We start from the raw sequence: 20,412 nt of genomic DNA on the forward strand, positions 1-20,412 counted from the left end.
GCTGCTGTTTGACCAAAAGGTCTGCCAGCAATAGGACTGTAATAACAACTGGCATGAGGTTGACCCTCCTATCAGCTTTGTGTCTGCCCCACACAGCAGCTTTTCTGGCTCTGTGCTGGCAGATGAGCTTGATATGAGAGCTTCCTGAGTTCACCACTTGGAAACAGGGACAGGATGGAAAATGAACAGCGACGGTTTAAGCTGCCTTTTCAAAGTGACCATTAATTATGTAGCCTGAAGAGGCCAAGCACAAATTACAATGAGGGGACTCTATACTAAAGAGCCAATTAGTGTTGAGTTATTGCCTCTTTGACCTTAGCGCACAGCTGAGAAGAGAGGGACCTCAAAGTACATGTGGGTGTATTGATAAAACTAAACCTCACTAACCTTTATCAGAGCAGAAGTCAAGTTGGACAGCGAGACAGAAGGACAAAAAAGAAACCAGGATGTTCTTGTATTTCTGACGATTGTCGCAGTCGCTATGTCTCTGCTGTCCTGAAGTTACAGACTGTGTGACGTATCAGTCAGCCCCTCTGGACATCAGGTCTGTAATTAGTACCGTCCATATGGGCTGAGGCCTCATAACACTGTAGCAGCCTGACCTTTCAGCAGACATATGAAGCTCAACACGTTCTCTGACAGCAACCTTTTCTCTCAGCCCACCATGAGACCCAAACAAGCAGCCAGTGGTCAAATGTTGTGAGGCAGAGCGCCGAATTGGGCTTCTCTGACTAACTGATGCACAAACACTATTTGTCAGACACACAAACATACCGTATACATATATCCATGCATTTTTGAAAACAGAAATCCCTGTGGAAGGTAGTGGAACTCAGCAGAGGAAGGAAAAAGCTCATGAGGCAAATAACAGCAGCTCTCGCAAATCTCTGCTGATCGTCCATGTGTAGAGGAACCTAAGTTAAATACCAAGGCCACAAAGTATTTGGGAAATTGTTCTGCAGCTGAGTTGCAGGACCTTTTTGCTCAGTCTAACATTACAGATGTCCGCAAGTAAAAATTAGTCCTTTACTCATTTGCTTCTCTTGATCCCCCCTTTGTGTTTAATGCAGATGATTAGTTGAACACTGTACTGTAATGTATACTCACATATATTATGGTGAGATGCTCTTTGGAAATTGATCTGATTTACTAATGGCAAAAACACTGTTTTCTTTATTCCATTATCATAAACAAATTTCCCTCAGGATTAATAAAGTATCTATCTATCTATCTATCTATCTATCTATCTATCTATCTATCTATCTATCTATCTATCTAAAACCTTTTCTCTGAAAAGGTTTGGAAAAATTGCTACAAGTTAAATGGGAACACTTTCACCCCATATGCAAATCGCTATGCATCACCATAACATGACCTCGAGGCAACACATTATGGAGCGTTCACACTTGTTCTAAAAATAGACATTTTTAAGGTTAACTGCCTAATAGTCTGTGATTAAATCCAATTACAGGCCAGGCACATGGTGCACATGGAGAAAGCCCAGAAACATGAAGGACCACAGTTCCAGTCAAGAACAGTTACTCCAGGAGGGAACTGATTATGCCTCAGACTGAAACACTCCCTAGTAGCCAAATCTTCTTATTGCATTCCTGATACTTGCAAATAATCACACTGTGCTGCTAAGCCCTTTGTGAGAGGGGATCATAGGTTCCAATGTAAATCCAGACCAATGGGAATGAGGCTCGATTAAGGGTTTCATATTGCTGGACTCAACTGTCCTGAACTGAACTGAGATGTGCAGTTCCATTTGGTTCACTATTTGACAAAAGTCTATTTGAACTTAAGCAAGGATGGAGAGTAACTAAGAATATTTCAGAGGAAACCACTGTACTTTTCACTCCACTACATGAATTTAACAGCTAAAGTCACAAGTTACTTTGTACAGTACATATATTACATATAAAACAAAAGACATAGAAATGAAATCTGAGCTATTTTTGAAGATTAAAGTATAACCAGTCAGACATTATATAGGTACATTTTTCTCTACACCCATCCAAAGCAGGATGGGGTTAAAAAGGACAGTACACTGGCTGAAAACACAAAACCGGTGGACTTTGTTTAGTCTTTTAATCCCCCATTGAAAGATTTGTTAGCTTCCCCTGCAGCACATTATACTGAAAAACTTGATAATACTTGTTTAATGAGTACCAAGCTAATAGTGGACACTGTGGCATTATGTAGTACTAAACTAGTGACTTTCCATTATAAGTCTGTGTGTTGAAAAACACTCCTGCCACCCAAAGACCCAACAATCTAAACATTTTGAGCCATGTTAGTCTGAGTACAGGAGCAGCATCTTATCAGACAGACCATAGTTTTATCTTATTTAGTCAGATGTTTCCATCACAGAGGATGTACTGTTTTACCAACACAAGCACCTTGTGACCATTGAACACTGAAATGCACATGAAGTGAAGGTAACAAAGTTCACTGAACAGCACTGTGCTTGAGAAGTAGGAACTATTGATCTAACAACATTCAATTATTCAGACTCTTTATCACTAGGAAAGCAGGGTCTATTTTAGCAGTTATCATCCCATGTGCCTTTTCATGCTTTGTCAAACCAGAGATACTTGCTATTAGACCAAGCAAAAAAAATTACAGAAGCAGGGCCAGTTGTATTTGTAACTATATTTAATCTTTTATAAAAAGGCTGAGTAAGCTGGAATGACTCCTCTTCCTATTAAACTAGAGATTGCAGGCTGTGACCAGTCTCCTTGCTGGTAAGAGTTTTAGCATTAGCTAGCTGGCATGCTGGCACACAAACATGATGATTACATAGGCAAATCTCTAATCCCACTGGACTTAATGGGCTCCTTAAACTGGGTATTAGGGGAGCAGCTAAGCTAGGTGATTGCCAGCACTTGGCCCAGTAGATGCAGGAAACAGAGCTGGGAACACAGCACAATAACAATGCATACACAAATGGACATAAATAAAAACAAAGAGGCCTATATAAAGACACACATGCTAAATCCAGTGTGTCAGTGTTTTGCTCCAATGTTTCCATTACTGCTGTGCTACAACAATTTAATGTCCCCAGTGAGATGACAGGTGGGTGAATGGTGTGTTTGTAAACACAGTAATGTGCCGCCTCACTCTAGCACCTCAGTGGTGGCTGAACATAACAGAAATGGCAACAGAACCTGAGGGCAGACTAACCAAAACAATATGTCACGTAATAAAACCAGACGAATGGGAGCTGTTATCTCCCTTTTAAATGAAAGACTACAATAACACTGACAGACAAAGATACAGAAAAAACTGCAGTATGAAAGTGAATGGAGGCCGTCCTGTATTTGAGTGAGGTCTGTGGCCTATGATCCCTACCGGATAGCCTTCTGTTTTCTTCTGGCACCACTTCAGTAGAGCATTTCTCTTAGATCCTCCATACTCCCGCGCCAGTGCAGCCAAGGGGTCCTTTCTTTCCACACTGTCACCAGGGAAACATGAACCAGAATCACAGCGAGAGAGAGAGAAAGAGAGAGGCAGTCAAAGCTTGTCATCTGGAACGTAAAGTTCGATTACCCTGTAAAACTATGAATATCCTCACATTCACACACAAACTTTGGTGCACATGGACATCAAGTGAGTTTCATAAACCCCGAGTAAACAGTCCTGTTTACACAGCAGAGGGAAAAAAGTGAAAACCAACACATAATGCAAAGAATGTATGAAATAAGTTTTATACATTACAACAAGCAACTGAGCTTCATCACAAGATCCCAGCTAAAACTTATTTGTCTTTGAATAACAAACTCTAAAACCATCCATCCATTATCTACATGCCACTTAATCCTCGTTAGGGTCGTGGGTGGGCTGGAGTCTGTCCCAGCTGCCTTAAGGTGAAGGCAGAGGACACCCTGGACAGGTCACCAGTCTATCACAGGGCTACACATACAGACAAACAATCACGCTCACATTCACACCTATGGACAATTTAGAGTTACCAATTAACCTTGGCATGTTTTTGGACTGTGGAGAACCCGGAGAAAACCCATGCATGCACCGGGATGAACATGCAAACTCAAATAACAGAATGCAGAAACATCCCATGAAGGCTGGGACTTAGCTGCAAGATGACAGTGTTAACCACCAAGACACTGTGCACTCACTCTGAAACCACAAAGAGGGAAAATGATACTGACAATCTGATTACAATGCAGTGTTGTGCTGGGAAACATCAGGTCCTGACATTCACGTGGGTGTTTATTTGACATGTACCACCCACCTAAATATTGTCGTTTACCAAATACATGACCCCCAGCCAGATAATGCACCCCACCACAGCACAAAAACTACTCAGGAATGATTTGAAGAATGTGAGTAAGAGGCCAAGGATCCACTACCAACATCTCAGTGCCATACTCCACAGACATCCCTTGTCCATGCCCACACAGGTCAGAGCTGTTTAGTGGCATGAGGGGGATCTACACAATATCACAAAGGTATAACACAATGTTGTGGCTGATTAGTGGACATGGTGGATTAATACACTGAGTTAAAAACTTGATTCCCCCCCACACAGAAGCATAATGACAAATGAAGAAATGCCCCCAAAATGTTACTGTTTAATCATCTGTACAGTGCATTATGTTCCATGTGGCGAGACGATGTAGATACATTCTAATATTAGAGAATTAAAGTGATCCATTTGTGCAATTATTTGCTATTCCTTTGTTTGTTTTAACATGTTTCAAAAGCTCCCTCTCTGAAGTGCAGGATTTCCATTAAAAAGGGGATTCAATTATTTTGTCTTATAATATTATTGTAAGATTGAGGTTTTTATGTAGTTCAGTATATTTATATTAGAGTTGAGACTTGGGTCAAGATTATCATGGAGTGAAGCCAGCTATATACTCTGTCCAGTCTGGCTTTAAGTGTGGGATGTAAAGCTTTAGTCCAATCCATTTTTGGCATGCCGTCAAACTGTCACATTCCACCTCTATGGGTTCATGTTCAATTATATACATACTCTATACCTATGAGAAAGAAAAGTAATAAATTAGATGTGGTACAGCCGATTGGTTAAATGCCTATCTGCAGTGTGATTCAGAGAGTCTTCTCCCTGGGGTCTGTGCTGGAGCTGAGGCCATGGGAAGACCATGAGACACGGTCATTGCTCTGAGCATGGTAAACATTTCACACGTCACTGCAACTCGGCTGTTGAATTCATTATTTCTCTGTTTGAGGCACCATCCTGCTAGAAGCAGTAAGATCCTGTCCAAACAAATACTGCATATGGATGGAGTATTTGCATTTGTCATCAGTGACACAACAGCTTTATCTTAACCTTCAAAAATGCCAAACATGGTAACAGATTGCTCCTGATCTACTGTTGGAGAGAGAAAGTCTGAAATGCAGTCTCTCAGTTACATTGTTAATTAAATGCAATTATTATATGCAATGGAAAAATAAATATCCTAACAAGGAGGAGTATTTTGATGTTTCACTCTGGAAAGGAAGAGCAATCATCTGTGTTGCTGTATGTGATCTTTAATAATGTATTTTTGTTGGCACACTTATAACACTGTTTTTACATATCTCAACAGTGCCATGGTGCCAGAGGAGGGTGAGATGAGGCTGGACAAACAGGTTTTGAGTTTATAGATCACAGACACTAGTGGGTAATAATGTCAGCTGAAACTCAGGGTGGTGTCTGATGTGATTCCACCAGCTTTATTGTCTCACTATGACAACACACAAAGGCAAACTTGAACACGCCATCATCTAACTCCGATACCTAAACATAGGCTATAGTCCTCGACGCAGTGGCCGTGGGTTTGAGTCCGACCCACGGTCATTTGCTGCATGTCATTCCCCGACTTCTTCTCACGTTTCCTGTCTCTCTCTCCACTGTCTACTATAATAAAGGCTAAAAAAGCACCCAAAAATATCTGGGAAAAAAAAAGCTTTGAAGGCTCAGTATGAAACTGATTATTCACGGGCTTCTTCTGTTGCACTGATGGGCTGGTCAGAGGATGTTTGCATATGAGAAGGCAGCATAAAATCGTAACACACCTGGTTCCAGTGCTTCAAGTTTGAATTTGTCTAATTTCCTGTGAAGTGAAGCAAACCTTAATGATGTATAATGCAAGTTAGAAGTCAGAGATGCTTACTACTCCTCAGCTAAAGGAAATACATGTTTTACTGTTTCCTGTGTATGACTGCTTTACCTGCTCCAAATAAACCTGCACAGCTAAACAAGTGAGATTATCTCACTGGGAATGATTGGACAAATGCATTTAGGTAAGCTCACCTGAGCTTACTGTTGCCTCGGTTGTAGCTGAAGGATGCAGTGCGGCTGTTGAGGGAAGCAGGGGTTTTGATTACAGACTCTAGAGAGGGGCTCTTCCTCATAAGGCTGTTAGGCTTCAAGTCTTCCCCGCAGCTCGACAACTTATCTGTGATACCAAAGGATGCAAAAGAGGGTGGCAGACACAGGAGAACATGAAGAGAGAGTCAGAAACCGAGGAATCAGAAAATCATTTGACAAATCACACTGTGCAATGCTAAAGTGGGAATATAATACATGTTGCAACCTAGTAAACAGGACATCTGCATTGCTTGAACAAGTCCTACTCGTAGCCACTGCCTGCACAGACATGTCTGATGAGTAATGAATAGTAAAACAACCAAAACAGCTCAATTAAATTAATTTCTGATCAATGCTTTGATGCTAAAGTTACAGCGAGTTTCTCTAACAACTCCTCAGAGAAGGAACTGGAGATGGAGACATTTTCTTAAAGTTATTTTTTTTTTTTTTTGCCTTTTTTCGGCTTTATTGATAGGTGCAGTGGAGACAGACAGGAAAGGAGGGAGACGAGTTGGGGGAAGACCTGCAGCAAAGGGCTGCGAGCGGGACTCGAACCCGGGCCGCTGCATCGGGGACCAGCCCCTGTACATGGGTCACCCGCTTAACCTGTTGAGCTATACGGGCGCCAGAGATGGAGCCATTTTAAGTTGGGCAACACAATTATAGTATTTGGTTTTCAACAACCAAATGATAAAACTTTCCATTAAAGCATCAGTCTCCAGTGTTTGCACATCGTTCTACCAATTCTTTCGCTTTCAGTGAGCATGCTGACTCATAGCAGGACTAAAAGCAGCATATGGGGACCATAATTTGTTTTCATATGACAGCTAAATGAAATATGGATATACATCTAAATTTAACATTATGACTACACACCAAATATAGTCACTTACCATGATGATGAGAGAATTCTCCGTGATTGATCCTTTTTTCCAGTGTCTTTGATAGTGGCTTTATGTATGAGTGTCTCTGAAAGATCAAACAGAACAGGGATCTCATCATATCAGAGTCTGAAACCATCTCAGCTACAAGGGTTCTATTTTTAATTCTCAGAGGAAAACTGTCCTGGCGCATACCTGCATAGGGGAGACAGCAGCAGCAGGTGCAGTACGTACAGGGATCCCACTCAGCGGGCTTCTTGGTGAGGAATGCATTTGAACTGTGTGGCCTGGTCCATCTGAAACAGTAATATACCTAGTGACTATAGTTTCAAAAGAGCTTCAAGAATCATATTTAACGTACGTAAATAAGTACCACATTCATACTTTGAACTCAGTTCAATCACTGTAAATACAAATGCCATAGAGAAGACTGGCAGTGTGTGGCTTCCTTAATTTTTGATGAGATTTCAACAGATCATAAATAAATCACATAATGTATTATTTAAAAAATCAGGCGGTTTTAAGATAAAGCAGTGCTAGCATTTTAAACCTACACCAAAAAAAACCCCCAAATCTTGATGAAATAATAAATATGCCTAAAGTGGAGGGTGAAGTATTAAGCCTCAAAACCTGATGAGTGTTTATACTGTAGCATCAAGATTTCATGCCCTCATTGTTGACATTTGCTTCTTATTTTCTGATGTTATATTTACATTATGCCTTTGTGAATTTTATATAACATGTTATTCAGCACAGTTCTGGTGTTGCTTCATATTTAACAAGTGATTTTGAAAGGTCTTATTCGTTTGACTAATTTAAAAAGAAAACACTTTAGCTTAAAGATCTATTCAGAAATTATTTTGAAAACCTTGGTATGGTACCAGTGTGTTGAAAGCAACTCTAAAAACTTCCATCGTCATGTCACAATTGCCTTTGATGCTGTGATACACGCTGAAGCGGCTGAGTAAATGCGACGGGAACAACCACCTCCACTGTCCAGCTGCAAGCAAAATTCTTAAATGTCTTTTCATCAGTCACAGATGTATGCATGCATCACTTTTTAATCGGTATCAAGTGATCTCACAAACACAAAAAACCCTCCAACTTGCGAGGGGTCAGCTCAGGTCAGACCGTCCTGCACAACTGCACATGCCTTAGCTGCAGAGAAATGACAGATAGCCATGCTGGAAATCTAAGCAGCTCATCAGCTGTTCTGCTCTACAGTTACACTGCTGTGGAGGGATTCCCTGTCAGTGTGTGCCTGTGTGTCGTGGTGCTCGTGCTCACTCTGTCCAACAGTATCAAAGGACTTAATAAGGGATTTGACAGTAGCTCCGGGCTCCGAGTCGGCATCTCCGCTGGCATCCATGGGTGTGGTCGGGATCATGGAGATGCCACACCAGTGACGACCGTTATCAGAGTCAGGCACTCTCGTCTCATCACCTTGGGACCTGGCAGACACAATGAACAGGGTTGTTGTGTAGAGACATATACAATACATAGACTGGGGTGAAAAGAATGTGGCAAGGCAATCTGTGAACTGGTGACTGGACTTTCAAACCCCTCACTTTAGAACGTATCTGAGCGCATGACTTGCTGATCAGTAAGAATGCATGTTCTGAAACAGATGTTTGCTCAGTGTATTGACAAGATCAAGTGATATTAGTCTGAAGATTAAACTAAGCAGTGGTCAATAACTGATAACCAGCTGGAGATAGACCTAAATTTGGCAACCAACATCTGAGCAATCCAGTCGTCAAGACACTTTGTGCCCATTGCCCTGGTGAGCACTGTACTTAATGCAGGATGCGGTATTTGAAGGTGCTTTATCACATTAATGGATGAGAAATGAATGACAAGCAAGAAATTCTTCAACTCACCTCCACAAAGTGACAGAGATACACAACAGCAGATGACCTGGTGTAATTTCATTTATTCATTTGCCAGATGAAGAACAGTCAAACAGACACTTTTATGCAATATTTCACAGGCATAAAGTCAAAAGTCTTTCTAAATCTTTCTTGGCAGAATAAATTAAAAGGACATTCACGGTATTGTTCATGAAAAGAAAATGATCTACCCCACTGTTAGAGTCTCATCTTTTTCTACGTGATTTTTTTGAGTGTAACCAAATGTTTCCATTTTGAGCACCAGTATCTTATTCTCTGGCTGAATAATATGGCTTTTAAAAATTGGATTGTGACCTGAGATGCTGCAACTATACTACTACTATTAGACTACAACAGTATGAAATATTGTGTGAGATTTTTGTTTGAAGATAATTAAATCGACCATGTGATAAAATGCATCTTTGTCAACATGAGTTGCTTCACAGAATTTGAGTCCGACACATTATAAGAGTGAAAAAAATCTCCAAGTCTGTAAAACACAGTGATTCAAAACTGATCAACAAGGAAGAATTACAAGATCCTTGAGTGATTTCTGAGGTTCAGATAGGAAGTCTATTTGGTTATTCTACATTAACTTGTTAGATTTCCAAACAATGGAGTAATAGCAAATGAGTTCAACTCATCTTTTGACAGTAGTAGTTTTATGGATAAAATAAGCCTTTCAGGAACCTGTAACACAGTCTTCTTGGTCTATGAGATAAAATGGACCACCAACTTTTGGTATGTTTCAGAAGAATAAAAAGTGACCTTGAGGCACAGCTGTTTGTGTTTGTGGCAGTCTTAACTTTTAACATTGGCAGTATATTGTTAAGAACAACTCTGTAAATTTTAAAGTACTACTGCATGAAAGAAACAGACGAACACAGCAGATGATACCAGAATGCTAATCAAGACGTAAAAACCTCAGAGTGAATGTGTGTTACATAGTGCCATCTAATGGGCAAATATAAGTTTGACAAAGCATATGCCTACAGCATCCGCCACATGTTTGGCAAAGAAGGCAAGCGAACAGACTACACTGTTCGCTTATTATTCAAATTACCGGACCTAAGACCAAAGTTGTCTTCAATTAAAGAAAAGCTTTTTGCTCAAAAGATCATGAATGTCAGGTCTTAAAGTAAATAAACAGAGCTTGAAGTAACAGTAACATGACACATAGAAATAGTAAGACAATTATATGAAGGTCCAGCACAAAACCACCTAGTTTATGAATAATATTTAATATTCAATTCTGTTGTGTTGCTCTTGCCTTGAAATGTTGATTTCCTGACCTTACAAGTTTGCCTCTGTTCTGGTAAAATGTTGGGAATCATCAGCATTGCCAGTGGCTGAACATTTTCCAGTATTTTTTATACTTTCCCATTTTTTTTCTTGATACTCTTTTGTAACAGGTCACACATTTTCTCAATGTTCTGAAAGGCACAAAGCAGCTTCACACATGGTAAAAAGGAGTCATTCAAACATATGGCATTTCCTCAACACAAGAGCATTACAAACGTCATGAGTACATTCACTGAAAAATAAAAATACAGTATTACTATTCAAAAGGCTCCAAAATATAAAGACATGTAGAGAAATAGAAACCAGGCAGTGCCAGAAGGTCACAGTGGCTTACAATGAAACTGGTTCACCACAATACATTTTGAAAGAAATAGCAAGTGCAACAATAACACTGTCTTCATGTGGTGCTGAGGTGAGGGGCACTTCTCTAGTGCCCTTCTACTGCTGTCTTAGTATCAAAAGTGGCTCCAGTGCTTATTCTGAAAAAGAGAAAGAAAGATGTCTTAAGGTTAAAGTTACTACTGTATACAATGTATAAATCTATTTTAAAGAAGACACCTTAAATTTCCTCTTATTATTTTGAAAGCCAAACCTCTGGGCACTTTAAAAAAAATTCTATTCCATGCATACCTCATAGGATTAATACAGTCACTCATCATGTCAAATCTGACAAAATCACCCGGTGACGAAGAGGCTATGCAATTGTATCTGTAGCAGATGATGCATAGCATGAGTTTAATCCAGTCATGCCGTGCAGACCATCCTGCTTTTTCACCAAAAAGTAGGAGTTATTCATTCAAACACCAGCAGGTGGCACCAGATACATCTACTGGAACTACAGGTTTAAGGAACCAGGCAAAGCAAACCAAAAAAGTAAGATAGTCCCGGAGGTGCAGTCAGCCAGCATATGGAAAGACAGACAGAGTCAGACAGGCTGAAGCAGCAACACGAAGCCAAACACAGATAGGAAGGTCAGTGAGCATCAGCAGCACACAGGGCGGGGAGAGGCAGGCTGGCTGAGAGAGGGCTGCCAGGGCAGGGAACTCACCTGGACTGTACATAGGGAGGCTTGTCAGAGGGACATCTTTGACAGAGTCATCACAGGGAGCTGCAGCAGGTGGGAAGCGGACGCAGCGTAACAGCTAATCTTGGGGAAAGTTTGCTGATTTAGCCATGATCTAAAACCAGTACTGTAACGCTATTCACAAGTACTGCATGACATCTGAACAAAACACATCTGGTTTTAACCCAAAAATAACTATCTCTTATGTACTTAAATTGCTCTAATGACTTTTGTGGGGTGACATTTGCTGAATGAAATTATTTAGCAATTTGCTTGCTTGAAGGATTACACCATGATTTGCCACACAGATAAACAGAGTAGCAAATCTAAGCAGACTTTGCACTTTACACAAGTATTTGACCTGGCATGATGATGAAAGGGGACAAGATTGTCAAAAACACCATGGCATTTGCTCGCTCAAACACACTCCAATGCAATGCTCTGTATAAATACATCAATCACATTACTGCATGGCAATGGTCCAACAACACTGTGAAATCTTAAAATGCATTACACATAGGTGTGTAATATATTTTTTCCACACAGTTACATCAAAGCAGCATCTGTGATTAGAGCAGATCTGCCACCACATTTATCTTTTCATGTAACAATAATGTCGTGTAATCAATATACTGCAATTCACTATGTGAGGATTGAATGTTACCAAAGGGCAGTAGTAGGTGTGGAAGAGGGAGACAGAGAGGGCAGCAGCTTAAAGGAATAGAATACATAGAGGGAAAAACTGCAGGAGACTGCTCATTTACCAACAGAGTCTGCCAAATCCCAGGAACCGAAACTCTGAAACGCCAAGTATTTCATCTTGTGACATACCAAGATATGGACTAAATAATATCCACAGTCAGTAATATGCTGCTTTAATATCAGATAGGAATTTTTGGAAACATCTTAAGCAAGAGATTTTTTGTGAATTACTGTTTGTACCACATATATAAAATGTAGCACTTGGTGGAGATATGGCGAGACTCTGGCAGGTACCTCATATACACATACGTTCAGAGAGAAAGGAACTGCAGCCCGATGCTAAACAAGGGGAGCTGGAGGAGGAAGGTGGGGGCAGGGAAGGACTGAAAAAGTGGAGTATGATGGAGATGGTACCTGACTCCCTGCAGGGCCTCAAGGTCTGCGGAAAGCTTTGCACTGCGATCCTGCTCCTCCTGCAGCTGCCTCCTGAGAGTACGCAGCTCTTGCTGAGCTTCCACCTTGATGTCGTTGGCCACCACAACTGCAGTCTGGAGGTCAGCCTGAAAACGACGCCACTCCTCCTTTTCATCCTAAAGACATAAACACATGGATGAGGACAGGTGAATGCAGATTTAGACGTATTCACGTGAATTCAAAAAGACAGGAGTAATCAGAAAATTTAAGCTTTTGGGATTTAGCTGGGCAGCAGCAGTAAATGGTTTTAAAACGATGTCTTACAATAGAAAATAAATGTTATCAACAAATGAATACACAAAATTTTCTATTTTTGTGCATTCTTCTTTTATTACTAAAGATACTGGTAAAACAGTTTGTAGCATTTACTGCAAAAAACTAAATGAACCAGTGTGTGTGTGACATTTTGGTCTGTCACAGTCAGCATTTTGTTAACTTTTTAACATATCTGTGGAAGCAAAACAAAATCCCAAACCAAAATTCAGAAAACCTGAAAGAATTTTTATAACATCAAAAGCTACAAAGATCTTAAAATCCCCTCAGGACAAAAGAAAAAAAACCTACAAAAGGTAGGCAGAACGACAGATGCTCTTTTTTGCTGCAGGCAACAGACAGTGAAAAAAACGAAGGTATCCCTTGCCACTGAAGTAAAATAATAATAAAAACACTTCTAAGCACATATTCGGTGTTTAAAAGACAAAGATCTGCGTTTTGTAGATTTGACTTTTGGGTATGGTGCCACCACATTAAAGGTTTGCATTTTATCAACTTTTCTATTTGAGTACTTTTGACTTTTCTTGGGAATTCACATCTTTCAAACCTGGAAATTACAGCTATATTTTTAGCATCTTTTAAGACTTCAGCCTTCATCTAACAACAGTTTGACAGATACATGGAAGACATGAGAGGAAATTCCAAAATCAGCTGTCCAAAATGAATATCAAGTAGATGACCGTGAAATCTACGAAGATTCAATCTGTTGCACTTGATAATATCTATTTCAAAGACAAACACGAAACAGAAGTCATGTTCATAGAAGAATACCATAGAGAATATCAGTGTCTGCCAAAAAATACAAAACTGCCTGTGTGAACAGCCCACCTGCATATTCACCAATGCTCCTGGAACAATGCTCAGTGGAAAGAAGACTGAAGGTCATTTGGGCAAAAGGAAAAACTGAGGCTAGAACATCATCCTGATCAAAGAGTGACACTCCACCCAAAACCTCTCTCTCACTCACCCTCAAGGGCTGAAGGACAGCTGTATAGGAGTGGCTATGGCCATTTGAACTGAGTCAGTCTCTACAGTAGAAAAACATGATCAAAACAGAAACACTTTTCCAGTCTCTGTACGTTTTTTTCTGTTCCAAGAAATAATAATCACAAAAATATGGATAGTGTGATTTGAGTGCTATAGAGCTTAACAGAGCTCTGAAGAGCTGCCAGGAGCAGCAGTTTTGCTTCTTTTTATTGCTTGGCTGATGGAAAAAAAAGAGAGAAACAAAATACTGGAAAGCAGAGATGGCATGTGACAAAGGTCCAACAAATATGGTCTGGTCTGATCTCTGAATGTCACAGTTAGATGCTATATGGCCAAAACATCAGTCACCAGGATTTGAACTGTTGAAACTTTATATGTTGGAGTATTGAAGCTTTCTTACCTTCATCTGTCTATTAAAAACTTTCAGTTGTCGCTCTGCTTCAGCTTTCTGCTCTTCCAGCTTTTTGACAAGATCTGCAATGGAAGATTCAAAATCCTTGAGAAGTGCTTCCCAAATTCTCAACACTACCACACTGCACAATCAGGAAGATTCACACTAATTAAACAGCATTCACCACTAACTGCACAGTTTTCAGTATGATGCAGCTAGCCAATTTATGGCCTTTTATATCAGCTACTCCTGGACACCATTAGATCTTTCTAAATTGGTTCTCATTACTGTAGTAATGCACAGCAATCTAATCTACCATAAATTAACACAGCCTGTGGATTAACAGTATGTCAAGCTGTATAAAATTTACTAAATACATACTAAAAAGTTACATGCTGTTTAGCAGTATGTAAATAGCAACTATTCGCATGCTTTTTCATATACGCTCAATTGCCAGAGTTAAAGTTTAGTTATGTGTATTATTCCAACTTCCCTGCAATAAATGATAATTTCATGATGTTTTAATGCTGAGTTTTTGTTTAAAGGGGTACTTGTGGTCATTTGGTGGCGTTTCTAATATTTTGCCATCTCATTTAGGAGAATAAACCAAATATTACATACCACTGAATGATTCATTTTTTCATTTTAGACTGCTATGTCTCCACAGAGCAATAAAGAGCTGAACAGCTAGTGATATGAACATACTCTCCATGTCCAGGACAGCTTGGTTGGTGTGGCAATTGACAGCCCTCTGTTGCTCCACTTGGTCCTCTAGTTCAAAGATGGTCTCTTTCAGCTCTTTGATCTGGTTCTCAGCATGGATCCCAGCCTCCTCCAGGGAAGTCACTCGGCTGCTTAGATCCTGCTCTCGCCTTTCAGATCGCTCTTGAACCTGCTGGCATTTGACCTCCACCTGGGGATGTGTTGGAGTATTTGAGGTCAAGGTGGCTTTAGTACAAAAATGAATAAAAACAAAGAGGTGGTGCTTTATGTGGCAGTGACAATTGGCTGTCACTGTGTAAATTAGACTGACACTTATATCACCTTTGGCTCAAGAAGTAATAATTTATTATATTGTCTTGTAATTCTTGTGGTGTCACATTTCCATTTGGTGCTTTTCTCTATATCTCTAAATTTCAAAAGATTAGATAAAAGATATTTTTCATACCAGTGTAAGAAGTACACCATGATTTTTGGGGGGATTTATTTATCAGTATTCTTATTCATCAGAAAATGAATAAGAAGAATAAACAGATGACAAGTAGTCACTGCTGACTGGTTTCAGCATGAAGGGATGGGCTTGATTTTCTGTTTTGTTTTATGGAGGTTAGCATTAAGAAAGTAGTTTTTTTCTGATCTTAGATTTAAAGTGAGTGAGGTATACGATATTGTACTGCCACACTTCAGTGGTAAAGGCAAGAACACCATGCATGCAAGTATCTTAAAGTGAATTAGTGAGAAACTACCATCATGCATGAATCATACACCATAAAGTGCAAGATTTTTTGTATGATGCATGAAGATGAAGTAAAAAAAAAAAGAAAAACATGGCAAAAGCATAATGCCAATACTTCTGAGATCTCAAAAAATTTCACAAATCATGTTTTTAGGGGAGCTCATATCTTATTAAGAGAAGCTAAGCTCCCAGTGGCGCCCCATTAGTTTGCACCCTGCGCTTCACAAATAAGTTGTATTAAGACATTCTGGTGTCCATAAAGGCTGGATGAAGGTCATACGCAGGGTGTGTGAAGAGACCACAGACTAAAAGGTAATTAAAATAGGCTACATTATGTAATGGTAAGTATTGTAAATGTTAGATTATTTCCTTTGATTAAAACAAACTTTTATTTTTCAGTTAGTGAAAGGGAATAGACTTGCAAAAGCAGTTACGGCAGTATTATTTATTAAATTATGTCTGACAATGACCATTTGGCAGCAGGGTAAATATACAAGGAGCCCATGAGTCTGACTTCTTTATCGCAGCAATTGAAGCTCAAGTCAGTGTACCATGATGGTTGTTGTCCTGACAAACAACACGGAAAGAGTCTGTCAGCATAATATACTAAAAGCAGTAAGTGATCATTAGTAGTAGTCATGCAGGACACCCTCCAGCTGACTCCATGTGGCTCCAATAGATCAAGATGACTGTGAGTGAAGTTATGAAGTGGCCTCTCCCTCACACCCATGTGGCAGAGGACAGTAGTGTGACTCAGAGTCATACACTGCTGGACCACCCTACTGTTGGCACTACAGTCTCAGTCCAACAATGATGACATCATTAAGCTAATGGTGACACGCCTCACTGTGTGGCAACAGCCATCAACATGACTCCAAACCACACTGCCTCAGTGTTTCTAGTTCTTGTGGTGTTGTAGGGGAAAACCAAAGCATCTACTGAGAAACATATGACAACAGTTTGAGTGAACATGACTTCATGTGCTGTGGCAGTTAAAGTATCAATACCAGCTATGACTGTTTAATAGTCAAGTTCAAACTATTGTGGAAGACATGTGTCCTCATTTACATTCACCAGGTGGTGACTGAGCCAAAAACTATTAAAATATCATGGTGCCGTTTCACTTAATACTCAAGTGTTATGCTGGTGTTATGGCTATTCCTTGACAGATAACTAACATCTTGGCTGCTGCTTTGACTGCTTGATATGCTTATCTTTGTCATATTTTACAGTAAATGCGAATGGACACATTGTTATTTTGAAAATTCCTTAAAGCTCTGTCAAACACACACAATTAATGAGCTCACTAAGATTTTTTTTTTTTTTTTTTTTTAAAAAAAGGTCTTTGAACATAGTGACTCACATAATTGAAGTTCTGGTTTCTACACAAACCAGATAGTACAACACAATGGAAGCAATCAAGTCTACATAGACTCTGTCAAGCCAATTAAATTGCCCTGTCATAAACAGACTTGCACAAATATTTGCCTTTGTGCTACAAATACAAATAACTTCGCAGTATTCTGTGTTTTCATTTGTGAATATTTCACTCCTCAAGAGTAAAACATTTATAACATTCACTATTTCCACTATAATGTAAACAGATGGTGGGCTTCATCAGCAGACCCCAAAAAGGTGCAATACATTATTTATACTACAAATCCAAAGGTGGAAAATGTGATGTAAACTTGCATCCTTCCTACCTTTGACATTGTGGCTCGCACATGCTCAGTGTCAGCTTGAGCCTGAAGCAGCTCTTGTCTGAGTTGTGTCAGCTCCACCTCCAGCCTGTCTCTCTCAGTGTGTGCTGTCTTCAGTAAATTCTGCAACTCAGTGCTGTCACTGGTACTTTGCATGGCCATCAGCTCGCCCACCTTTTGCCTCTCAATGTCCACCTGTGCCTTCAGCCTACTGTTTTCCAGTCGAAGAGAGTCTGCCGTTGCTCTCTGCTCTTCCGCAGTGTGTGCTGCCTGACCTCCAACTTCCTGCTCCCTGTCCAACTGGGCCTGCAACCTGTCTATCTCCTCTCTGAGGCACCGCACCTGGCCCTGAGCCTCCTGGTGCTCCTCCTCCAGAACCCGCAGGCTGCCTGTCAGTTGTTGCTGGATGTCCACCAGTTTCTCCCGTTCAAAGCGTGAGCTCTCCACCAGCTCGGCATACCTCTGCTCCAGCTCTGCCAGCCGAGGCCCTTGGTTACCCAGCTCCTCTTCCCTCTGGGCCTGAGCCTGAGCTTGCTCCTGAAGTCTAACTGCCAGTGTCTCATTCTTCTGGGCCAACACCTCCAGACGCTCTCTCTGCTGTTGAAGTGAGGTCTGCAATAGGCGCTTTTCCTCAGTCAGACGCTCGTTCTCAGTTGTCAGCTCCTGCACCACTTGCTGCTGGTCAGCCAACTCCTGCAGGGTTGCCTGCAGTTCCTCTGCTGTGCTGTGGTGGCTCTCCTCCATCTTGTGAATCTGTTCTGTGAGGCTCTGCACTGACACATCCTGACCTCCCACATTGTTTATTCCTCCTGTTGCAACAGCTTCCCCACTGACACCACTGCTCAGTGACTCTGAGCATGATGGGATCTTCTCAAACTCTGACGAGTCAGGTGATGGCGACTCCTTGGTGACGTCAGAGCTGGAGGAGGTGGAGGTTTTGAGTGGGCTGGCAGTAGACGGGAGACTGTCCTGTTGAGGACCTGAGGAGTCTGAGGGCAGGCCATTCACCAAAGGCTTGGAGGGAGTGCTTGTGTTTGTACTAGAGAGAGGAGAAGCCTCCAAGGAAAGCAGTTTTTCCTTCAGTACCTGGTTCTCTTCCCTAAGGGCTGCTAGTTCCCTCTGAAACTTCCCATTCTTCTCCTTCAGCTCCCCAACCAGCACAAGGGCCTCCCCGACCTGCCCCTGCTCCCGATCAGCAGTAGGCTCCTGCCATGAAACAGAGTTGGGTGAGGGTGAAGAAGAAGTGCTCGATGCTTTACCCTTGCAGCGCTGCAATTCCACCCTGAGATTGCTGATCTCTAAGTCTTTAGCCTTGGCCTCAGCAAGCAGCTCTTTCACCTGGCACTCCAGAAGGCCCTTTTCCTGGCCCTCTGCATCTGCACGGGACTTGGTTGAACTACGTGTCTGCTTTGCCAAGGTGGAGAGGCTGGACGTGCTGGCACTGGACACCATTCTCTTAGTAGAAGAGCTCCTCAGTTGGTCCCTCAGAGATATGCGGTCTCTTGTTATGGCAGAAGGGATTTCTCTGGGAGCTGGGATACCAGACTTCTTGGCCACTTGCGCACCTGCAATACACACCAAAACAAATATATATATATAGAAACAGTGCAGTAACTAAGTCAGTAAATAATCTGATAAGCACTTATCGTGGTCTTTCAACAAAGCAGTTGACAGAGCTGTCTCATTTAAATGCCAATCTGAGATTCCCTGAAATTATCTCTTCAGAGTTAAAATGTTGAAACCTTGAGAGTGAATGCAAATTCCACCATAACATTCAAGTTTAACTATATTCACTAGCTGGCGGATTAAAATTAAAAATAGTAATTAATCTCTGGTTACACAAAAAGGGACATGTATCTAAAAGATCTGCATGCTTTTCAAAAACAATACAAGTATCAACAGAAATTAATTCATTTATAAAGTGAAAATGTTTTGATTGAGTTAAAAACAATTTAATTATACCAGATACATAAATAACTTTAGAGTAATGAATACTTTTAGATTAATCAAATTAACAGTTAAAGACCCACTTGGACTGCAAATGTGATGTCACGTTGTCACAGTGGTGAAACAACGCAGATTCCAGATTATTAATTATCAGCTCATGTTTTAAAGACAAGCTTGCTTTCAGCAGAATTACCATGTAGCAAGTTTGACACTGAGAAGGGAAGGTTAATAGAATCAGCATACAGCCATGGTAGAGCCATGAATTTGTTAACATCGTGTAATGACACTCATTGAATAGACAGTGTGTCACATTCATACTTGTATTATTCAGGACTATAGTCACTGTACCCTATTCACATATTGTTCTCTGGACAGCAACGCATCTGCCTGGCACTGTCTGTCTGTTGCTGTCTACGGCCATTCATGGCTGCAGCAGAGCTTAACTGTGGCATTTCAAAAGGCATCAATGTGGGCCGCTGGCGTGAGCCTTTTCCAGACCCCTCTCAAATATGAAGAGTATTTACTGATGCCTGGCATGAGCTGAACACCGCCTGAAAAAGTTGTATTGTTTGTTTTCAGATCATCAGCAAACAGCAATGCAGACACAAGGGGGTTGCCTGTTCCAAAGGATGACAAAGGTCTCTGTGCACGTGGAGCATTCAGGCACAAAGCAGCTTAAGCAGTGCACAGACAAAGACAGCACTGTGTCTCTCTCATACATACATCTTCATCAAACCCACAAAGTAAAGGCTAGACAGACAGCCTGTGTGAGGAGATAGACAGCGCATCAACCCGAGCAACATGTGCACACACTTTGTGTGCGCACGCACGCACGCACGCGCACACGCACACGCACACGCACACGCACACGCACACGCACACGCACACACACACGGCCTAGTTTGGAATGGAAATCCTATACTCTTGTGGGTTCTGTAAGCACTTTGCCATTGATAGGCACTTTGCACAGACTATCCCCTTATTGAATAAGCTAGCAACTGTGGCAG

The 20,412-nt window shown here is 41.0% G+C and overlaps 1 protein-coding gene across 8 annotated transcripts in view; it reads right to left on the reverse strand.

Annotated features, from left to right (window-relative positions):
- The window catches only part of specc1 (sperm antigen with calponin homology and coiled-coil domains 1), a 74,723-nt gene that overhangs the window by 20,362 nt on the left and 33,949 nt on the right, over nt 1-20,412 (reverse strand). For 5 of the 8 annotated variants that reach the window (XM_023280150.3, XM_035952788.2, XM_023280151.3 and 2 more), the window contains 9 exons: nt 17,462-19,023; nt 15,008-15,215; nt 14,312-14,385; nt 12,592-12,767; nt 8,509-8,672; nt 7,417-7,517; nt 7,234-7,309; nt 6,284-6,428; nt 3,355-3,457 (listed from right to left, as the gene is read on the reverse strand). In XM_023280150.3, the coding sequence (XP_023135918.2) occupies nt 3,355-3,457; nt 6,284-6,428; nt 7,234-7,309; nt 7,417-7,517; nt 8,509-8,672; nt 12,592-12,767; nt 14,312-14,385; nt 15,008-15,215; nt 17,462-19,023 (2,609 nt within the window). Of the gene's footprint in view, nt 1-3,354; nt 3,458-6,283; nt 6,429-7,233; nt 7,310-7,416; nt 7,518-8,508; nt 8,673-9,137; nt 10,892-11,460; nt 11,560-12,591; nt 12,768-14,311; nt 14,386-15,007; nt 15,216-17,461; nt 19,024-20,412 lie in introns of those variants that run through there. The other 3 variants (XR_008603927.1, XM_055017148.1, XM_055017149.1) reach the window with 3 other exon arrangements.

The sequence above is a fragment of the Amphiprion ocellaris genome, chromosome 14 (assembly GCF_022539595.1).
Source record: "Amphiprion ocellaris isolate individual 3 ecotype Okinawa chromosome 14, ASM2253959v1, whole genome shotgun sequence".
Classification (NCBI taxonomy): Eukaryota; Metazoa; Chordata; class Actinopteri; family Pomacentridae; genus Amphiprion; species Amphiprion ocellaris.